The 8,106-nt window shown below is 61.2% G+C and overlaps 2 protein-coding genes across 7 annotated transcripts in view; one reads left to right on the top strand and one right to left on the bottom strand.

The window, feature by feature from the left end:
- The window catches only part of TFPT (TCF3 fusion partner), a 7,314-nt gene extending 1,873 nt beyond the window's left edge, over positions 1–5,441 (top strand). For 3 of the 5 annotated variants that reach the window (XM_014586382.2, XM_014586384.2, XM_014586383.2), the window contains exons 3-6: positions 1,695–1,765; positions 4,665–4,748; positions 4,823–5,041; positions 5,282–5,435. In XM_014586382.2, the coding sequence (XP_014441868.1) occupies positions 1,695–1,765; positions 4,665–4,748; positions 4,823–5,041; positions 5,282–5,401 (494 nt within the window). In that variant the 3' untranslated portion in view covers positions 5,402–5,435. Of the gene's footprint in view, positions 1–1,694; positions 1,766–4,664; positions 4,749–4,822; positions 5,042–5,281 lie in introns of all 5 variants that reach the window. The other 2 variants (XM_006144742.2, XM_014586385.2) reach the window with 2 other exon arrangements.
- Positions 5,442–5,485: 44 nt separating this feature from the next.
- NDUFA3 (NADH:ubiquinone oxidoreductase subunit A3) lies at positions 5,486–7,177 on the bottom strand. Of its 2 annotated transcripts, none has more exons than XM_006144746.3 (4): positions 7,069–7,177; positions 6,769–6,843; positions 5,988–6,065; positions 5,486–5,620 (listed from the first exon to the last, which is right to left on the bottom strand). In XM_006144746.3, exons 1-4 carry the CDS (start codon positions 7,076–7,078, stop codon positions 5,529–5,531), a joined length of 255 nt encoding a protein of 84 aa, XP_006144808.1. In that variant the 5' UTR covers positions 7,079–7,177; the 3' UTR covers positions 5,486–5,528. The 2 variants fall into 2 exon arrangements, with proteins under 2 accessions (XP_006144808.1, XP_006144807.1); XM_006144745.3 differs by lacking the exon at positions 7,069–7,177 and adding an exon at positions 6,976–7,043.
- Between the last annotated feature and the right edge of the window lie 929 nt (positions 7,178–8,106).

Genomic DNA, 8,106 nt, shown 5'->3' with positions numbered 1-8,106 from the left:
TTTGAGGGGTGTGGGGAGCCATCGAAAGGGTTCAAATGGAGGCGGGGGCCGGGGCTGGACGTGTGAATACTGAAGACGGTTCCGTTGGCTGCTAGGTCGGCTGTGACCAGGCCACACGCAGGCACGGTACCAAAACCTCCTGTCTTACAGCTCTGGGGGCCGGAAGTCCATGATCACGGGTGTTAGGGGTGCTTCCCTCCAAGGCGGGAGGGAGAGTCTGCCCAGGCTTTCCCCGATCGGAGGTGTGCGGGTGATTGTGCGTACAGCATCTGCCTCGTCTCCCCCGGCTTTTCCGTGTCCGCACCCTGCTTCCCTTCTCATAGGGACACCAGTTGTGTGCAGTGGGGCCCACCCTGACCCTTCACCGAGGGCCCTGTCTCCAAGGCCCCATGCTGAGGGGACACACTCCTGCCCCAACAGTGGTCCTGAAACGGGGAGGGGAGCAGTCTGCGCCTAGAGCGGGAGTGACATCCAAACCCTGTCTGGATGCCAAGGCCTAGGGGGACTGGATTTGAGCCTCGGCTTTTTCCCGCCCAGTGAGGCATTTTACTTGTATGTGCATATTACAGCCCTAGAAAAAGAACCCCAGGGCTCCCGTCCGGCGTGACAGCTGAGGTGGTCAGGACAGTGGGACCAAACTGACAGGCTGGGACAGGTTGTTCTGCCCCTCTGGATCTTTGTGTTGCACGTCAAACTGGGGCCGATCGCCCCACACTTGTGCGACCACGCTTCGCCATCACAGTGACTCTGGAGCATGGCTAGTGAGCGCCCCGCGTCTGCCCTCTGCCCGTGCCCTCGAGATCGGCAGGATGTCCAGCACGCCACTATGGCGGCACGCAGAGATGGCTGCAGGCTCCGAGCCTCCGCCCCTAGGAATAGGGCCTGTTACTGTCCCCCTCTGACAAACGCAGGGACCTGAGGCTCAGGGAGGTCCAGTCACTTGCCCGAGCTCCCGCAGCCAAGAAGGCAGGACGGATTTGAAGCCAGGTCTCTGAGCCGGGAGCACGTGCTTCTGCCGTCCTCTTGCCCTCCATGTCTAGGCTGGGTCCTCCCGCTGCAAGGCTGTCCCCTGCCTCCCTGCTCTGCACTTTTCACTGACCTGTCATTCAGGCCTTGGCCCGCGGGTCCTCACCAAAGGCCTGAACCACCTCCTGCCCTGGTCTGGACCCCGCCAGCCTGGGCGGTCCTTCCATTCCGTGACCGCCGAGGCCTGCTGGGGCAGCTCTACCCAGTCCCTGGGGGCACAGCACACACTGTCCTGGAGCTTATGCTGGGGGAGGAGGCAGCGAGAACATGGAGCGTTAACAAGACAGCAGTGTGTGGGCAGGTGTGGGGACTGGGAGAGGTCCCAGCGGAGGACAGCCCGGGCTGACTCCCTGCAAGGGAGCGAAGCCCTGGGGAGTGGCGTGGGGTGCAGATGTCCCAGCAGGAGGGCTCCAGGCTGGGAGGGCAGCATGTGGAACGCTCCCACGTCGGGAGGGTGCACAGAGGTTGGGCATCAGCGTGGACAGCACGGCAGGAGCAGACGAGGCCCAGGAGCAGGGACTGGGGGCAGGTGGCAGGGGTGGACTGCACCGGCCTCCAGCCCTGGGCAGTGTCCAGCCTGAGTCTCCAGGCTGAGGGCACAGGCAGCTCGGAGGTAGCCACTGAACGTCAGAGCTGAGCGACTCAGGCTGACCTCTCTCCACCTGCAGGTGAACGAGCGGGTCTTGAACAGGCTCCACCAGGTGCAAAGGATAACGCGGAGGCTCCAGCAAGAGCGGAGGTAACGGGCCCCAAGCCCCTGCTGCCGTCCCCTGGCTGTGCTGGGGCTGGGGCCACGGGGAACAGTCAGGCCTTGGGAAGAGCTGGCTCCGGGGCCGAGGGGGCCAGCGGGTGGGCAGCTCTGGCAGAGCTGGTGCCAGCCCCCTGCGAGCTCAGCTTCCTACCACACGAGGTCGAGGTCGTCCTCTCTGGGTTAACCCGTGGGAGCTCCACCTCCAGGTCACTGTGCCAGGGAGGCCAGGTGTCCTGGCATGCGCCAGCTTGCTCTGCCGTTGGCGCTGACCCTGCCCCTCACTGACTGCCCCAGTAAACCAGGGAGTGAGCCTTGCTGACAGGGGCTCCATGGTCTGAGCCCCGCCTGCGGGTCATACCTCTCAGTCCCCAGCTCTGCCACCTTCCCGGGCACTTTCTGGTAGTCTAGGTTACAGCCGCAGCAGCCTGGGAGTCCCTTGCCTCCCGGAAGCTCCTTACTGGCCTCCCCTGACCTCTCTCATGAGCTGGACTTGGCCCAGGGTCCCTGCACCTCCCTGTCCAGTCAGCAGCCACCAGCCACCGGGGGAGGGAGCTTCCTGTAAACTGAACTGCAGCTAATATTCAAGACCCTCCGTTAAATTCATTAAAGTGAAATGGAAAATTTGGCTCCCTAAATGCCTCTTACCACAAAGGCCTTGGTTACCTACAGGCGGCCACTTCCACCACAGTCAGCCAGAACCAAGTGGGTTCAGAACCCAGCTCCTCTAGCGCCCCAGCTGTCTTCTGCTTGCAGCTGCAGGTGGCTGGTGGCCAAGGCCGACAGCAGGTCCCCCAGGCCGTGCTGTTCTGTGTGCAATTCGCAGCCCCCCAGGTTTCTCTCCTTGTTTAGGTTTTCCATTGGGAGCGTGTGCTCACGGGAGAGAGGGACAGTCTCCCAGGGGACTGTTACGGTCCCTTCTCTGTTCCCCTTTGGGATTTGGGGCATGCATGCACAGACACACCTGACATTTCTCTTTTTAAGAAAGAGACAGAGACAGTGAGAGGGAAGGTGAAAAGTCAACCAGGCAGGGGGATGCCACTCCACAGTTCTTTCTCCTCCGTTCTCTTGCGATCTTGGGCACGCACATGTGCCTGGCATGAGTTTTAAGCCACCAGGTCTAGGACTCAAATTGTGTTCTGTTGGCCATGTGAGAGTCCAGTGACGTAACCACTACGCCATCCGCTGGCCCCACCTGGCTTGTTTTTCTTCTTTTTTTGAGAGGTTTTTGCTATAGGGCGCGTGCGCTCGCCAGACAGACAGAGACAAGAAACAGAAAGTGAGAAATCGCCCCCCAGGGGGGTTGGCCACCCCGCAATCCCTTCTCCTCCATTCTCCTCTTAGGATCTTGGGCACGCATGCACACGCACCCAGTGTGAGTTTAAGCCACTGGATCTGGGACTCGAATCGTGATCTACTACATGTGCATCCAGAGACTCAGCTGTTACGCCAACTGCTGGTCTCAACCTGGCATGTTTTTCAAGCCACCATGTCTGAGACTTGAACCACACTGTCAACTATGTGAGATTCAGAGACATAACTACCACGCCATCCCCTAGCCCAGATCCTAGGTCGTTTTGCTGTTTTCTTTCCCCCCTTTTTATTATAAAGAATGATTTATTTATTCATTCATTTATTTTAATTTGACCAGAGAGATAGAGAGAAAGTGAGAAAGCAAACCACCAAGTCTGGGACTCAAACCATGGTCGGCCATGTGGGAGTGCCCAGCTCCTTGATCACCATGCCACCTGCTGGTCCTGTTTCCCCTTTTTTAAAGCTTGCTTTATGAGAGAGATTGGGGTCCCTCCTCCTAGCCCTCCAGCGAGTCAGGGTCACCTGCACCTGGCAGTGCAGGCCGACGCAGGGCGAGCCGTGGCCAGCCCCAGTGCCCACGCCACCGCCTGCACAGCTGAGGCCGAGGTCGTCTCCTCTCAGGCCTCCAGTGCTGCCGACCTTCCGGCCCTGGCCGCGGCCCCCAGGGCAGGCTGGACAGTGACCCTCAATATCTAGCGCTATCTAACGTGCACACAGAAGTGAGCGTCTGATATATGGAAGGGCCGGTGGTCTTTATGGTCAAAGCCCCCACTTCCGGCAGTAGCCAGGGTTTTGCCGTGGCCTGGGGAAGGTGTCTGCACCCCTCAACTGTCCCCAGCGACGAGGGTGGGAGGGTGGTCAGGACAGTCCTCCTTCCTGCACTCTCCCCGGTGTGACTGAGCAGGGCTTGCAGTAAATCCCCACTTTCGGGCCCTCCCAGACCTGCCCTGCCGCAGCAGAGACCCAGTGGGCCTTTGAAAATGTGAGACCTGCCAGGTCACTTCCCTGCCCCGAGCTTGGGGTGGTTCCCAAATGACTCGGAGAAGTGAGCGTCCTGCCAGCGGCCAACCAAGCCCTCTGTCCCGTGACCCGCTGCACCTGCTCTGTGCTCTGCCCAGACCACACCAGGCAGGTGACCGACTCCCTCCTGCGCCTTCTCAGTGAGGCCCTCCGCCTCCCTCGAAGTGCAGTCCAGCCTCATCCATCTCCCCAGCCTTCTGACCCCGTGTCGGCCCACCTGCTCGCCGTCTGTCCCCGTGGGACCTCGTCCTGATGTCCGCTGCACCTGAGCCAGCTGGGTTTGGAGTAAGACGCCGCCCAGCAGGCCCACGGCGCACACTGTCCGGTTACTGCACCGCTCCCGTCGGGTGTGTACTGGGCATGCGGGCAACACGTCAGAGGGGACACGAGGCTGCACATGTGGCCCTGCCAAGGCTGCCATGTCAGTCGCCTTGTCTACCCAGGTCCTGCCTGGGCAGGCTGGCTCCAGGGTCTCGACCACAGAGCTGAGCCTTCTGCGAGCAGAGTCGGTCCATGTCCCCCTCCCCGCGGCTAGAGGGCACTCAGCCACTGGCAGCTCTGTCCCTGCAGGTTCCTCATGAGGGTGCTGGACTCCTACGGAGATGACTACCGGGCCAGCCAGCTCGCCATCCTGCTGGAGGTGAGCGTGGGTGCCCAGCGGGTGGGCACAGGAAGCCCAGGACACAGCCTTCACCTGCCACCTTCCCCCACCAGGACGAGGGCAGCCAGGGCACAGACGCCCCCACGCCGGGCAACGCTGAGAACGAGCCTCCGGAGAAAGAGGGGCTTTCCCCACCCAGAAGGACCCCAGCACCCCTGGAACCCAGCAGCCCGGCCCCTGGAGAGGGGCCCAGTGGGCGGAAGAGGCGGCGGGCACCCCGGGATGGGCGCCGAGCAGGAGCCTCACTGCCCCCAGAACTGGCCCCGGTGCAGGTGAGAGGTCTCAGGCTCCCTGGGGGTGTGAGGTCCCAGGCTGGGGACAAGTGGGGAAAGGGGAGGAAGGGCTGGAGAAAGCTGTGGGAAAGTCCGCAGAGGTTTGGGAGGAGCAGGCGGAGAGCAGGCAGCCCCGGAAGCCGGACCTGAGCGGGTGGGCGGTCCGAGGCGGCAGCAGTGGTGAGGGTGCAGCGCACCTCGGGTTCCCAGGCCCACTCACACCTCGCTCCCACTCCCCAGATTAAGGTCGAAGAAGACTTTGGCTTCGAGGCAGACGAGGGCCTGGACTCCAGCTGGGTTTCTCGGGGGCCAGACAAGCTATTGCCCTACCCCACCCTAACCAGCCCACCCTTTGACTGACCCCGCCAACCCAATAAACTGACCCCACGTTCGTCTCGTTCACTGTCTCTCGTCCCCCCTCTAAGCAGACACTCTTGGACCCTCGGGGGTTCACATTTTATTGGGGACCCCCCGTCAACACAGCTGCTCACAGTTTCTTCAGCCACTCCAGGCTGCGGCCCTGTGGGTCCTGGGGGTGGCTCGGCACGTCGGGCATGTTCCCGTCATCTCGGAGGGGCACTGTGGGGCAGGACGGGCCCTGAGACCAGATCGCCAGGGCCCTGCGGTTTCTATGCAGGGAGGGAAGGGGACTCCAGGGGAGAGATGAGAGCCAGGGCCAGAGTCAGCCATGCAGGAGGTAGGCAGAGACCTAGAGATGGGGCAGCCATGGGCTAGGAGGGCATCCAACCCAGACGGGGAACCCAGCCGGGGCTTGGGGAGATGGAGACCCCGAAAGCCAGAGAAAGGGGTCTAGAGGACAAAACTGGAGAGATGACAGACACAAGGAACAGAACAGTACGAGTCATACCCAGACTAAGCCAGTGGCCCGGTCCCCGCTTAGGACAGCCAGCCCTCCCCACAGCGGGGCAGGCGGGCCTGGCCTCACCTGGGTAGTTGTAGGGGGTGGCCTGGTTCATCATGGTGGAGTACTTGGTGTAGGGGCTGAGTGAGGGCAGGACGATGGCTGTGGAGACACGGGAGGCTCAGGGTAAGAGCCCCTGCAGCCCCCACAGAGGCAGTGGGGGCAGGGAGGCCTCTTGGTGGACACAGGGTTTACTCCTTTAGCAGCAGCTGGAGGTGAGGGTGGGAGCCGGAACCAAGGACCACCTAGAGAGTGGGGAGTGGGGCCAGGGCGTGGTCATGGAGCACCCTGCAGGAAGTGCCTTGGGAATGTTCCAGAGGAATTCACACAGTTAAAAGTGGGGCCGGCAGGTGGCGTGGTGGCTAAGGGCGCTGGACTCCCACATGGCTGACCGCAGTTCAAGTCCCGAGACTGGCGGCTTGCTTTCTCCCTTTTTCTCTCTCTCTCTCTCTCTCTCACTCTCTCCCTGCCCTCCCTCTCTGGTCAAATTAAAATAAAAAAAAAATAAATAAAATTTTTGGGAGCCAAGTGTTCTGGAGGGTGGGCGAGGGGGCATAAAAAGGCTGTCCTAGGCCAGCCAGCGCTGAAACGTGCTAAAGCATTAAAATAAACGAATTTGGGTGTGAGCGCCATATCCCTGGGGCGCTCAGGTGTTGGCACCGCACAGCAGGGACTGAGCAGCTCTCCTCCGTCCTGCGTGGAGGTGCCTGGGCGCGAGGTGGCGGCGGGGTGACAACGCTGGGGCAGGGCAGGCAGGGCATGTCCGCGGGTGCAGCGCCAGTTCGCGCCCCGGGCACTCACGCACCGAGTCCCGCGATGGCGAAGGACGCGACCAGCACCGGCTCCTTGGACCAAGCATTCCTGAGGAAGGTGGCGAGTCCTGTAGGGGTGGGCGAGGAGGGTCATCCCTGCAGGCGCTGCCCCCGGTGACCTCTAACCCTCCCGTACCACTCCCGCCCGGGAGGAACCTCCTCGTAGCTTCTGCGGCCCCCTTCTGCACAGATCCCACCACCTCCACGAGGGCTCCACCGCGCCATGGCTCCGAGGCTGCTCGGGGACCCCCAGACCTGCCCGAGACCTGAACACCCGCAGCGCCAGCACTTACTCCCGGCCATGTTGGTTTTCGCGGCAGCGGCGGCGGCGGCGAGGCCGCAGAGCACTCTGGGAGATGTGGTTCGAGTACCCGAGGCTCCGCGACCTGGATTGCGCGTGCGCCCTGGAGCTGCGGCGCCCGAGACGGAAGCGAAGGCGCGGAGCATTCTGGGAGATGTGGTCCCTGCGCGCGAGGCTCAGCTGGCTGAGTCCGCGCGTGCGCACCGGAGCAAATCAGGAGTACCAGGCGGTGGCAGGAGGCCAGGCTACAGGTTTGAAGTTCAAGCTTGACTGTACACCTGCCGCTCTTTTAACTCTTAAATCGCTCCATAGGAATTATTTCCAGTCCTCTTCCTACGGATCTGAGACAGAATAAGATGTCCTTATTTATTAGTTTATTTATGAAAGCCCATTTCACAGATGGAAAAATGGAGGTCCCTAGAAGAGAAATGACTGACGTCTCTGAAGTTCGCAGCTCAACATAGGCTGATCTTGGGAGGACTAGCCCTCATCCCAGATAGGCTGTTTCTACAGCTGCGCCTCAGATCACTACCCGCCTCGTTCATGATAGCGCACATAAGCACGAGAGAGAGAGAGGGAGGGAGAGCAGAGCAGCTTCCGCAGGGTCTGGTCATGCCGCGATCCCGTCTCCCCAGTCCTCCAGCCCATGAGATCTTGGGCGCTCGTGCCCGCTGTGCTTTGGGCTGAGCGGGCAGTGGGTTTGAACCAGGGTGACCATGTGGGATCTGGCTTCCTCTGAAGCAGCCCATCGCTGCTGAATGGTGACACTGGCCCTACTTCTTCTGTAAGTTTTATTTACTTAGGAGAGACAGGGACCCCTGGCCGAGTCTTCCCACGCTGTGACCACCCTTCCGGCCAGCCAGGGGCAGTGTTACGTGCAGGTCTGCCCAGCATCTGAACCCTGAGCTTTTCTCTATGGCTCTAGTACCCTCAGCAGCTCCCCACTGCCCATGCTCCCCCTGTGGGGGCTACCTTTTTTTTTTTTTAAGGTTTTGCTATAGGGTACATGTATTCACTCGGGAAAGACAGA

Source organism: Tupaia chinensis, unplaced genomic scaffold (genome assembly GCF_000334495.1).
Source record: "Tupaia chinensis unplaced genomic scaffold, TupChi_1.0 Scaffold000131_1, whole genome shotgun sequence".
Lineage (NCBI taxonomy): Eukaryota > Metazoa > Chordata > Mammalia > Scandentia > Tupaiidae > Tupaia > Tupaia belangeri.
Note: the sequence above shows the minus strand (reverse complement) of the source record. Positions and strands in the feature narration are given on the sequence as shown.

Bases quoted from the DNA above. Each gene is read 5' to 3' on its own strand.
- NDUFA3 (XM_006144745.3), bottom strand. From the start codon at position 7,000: ATGGCGCGGTGGAGCCCTCGTGGAG. The intron at 6,844-6,975 runs GTGGTGGGATCT...CCACCCCTACAG, and splicing joins GCGGTGGAGCCCTCGTGGAG to GACTCGCCACCTTCCTCAGG. The intron at 5,621-5,987 runs GTGAGGCCAGGC...CCTGCCCCACAG, and splicing joins CACCCCCTACAACTACCCAG to TGCCCCTCCGAGATGACGGG.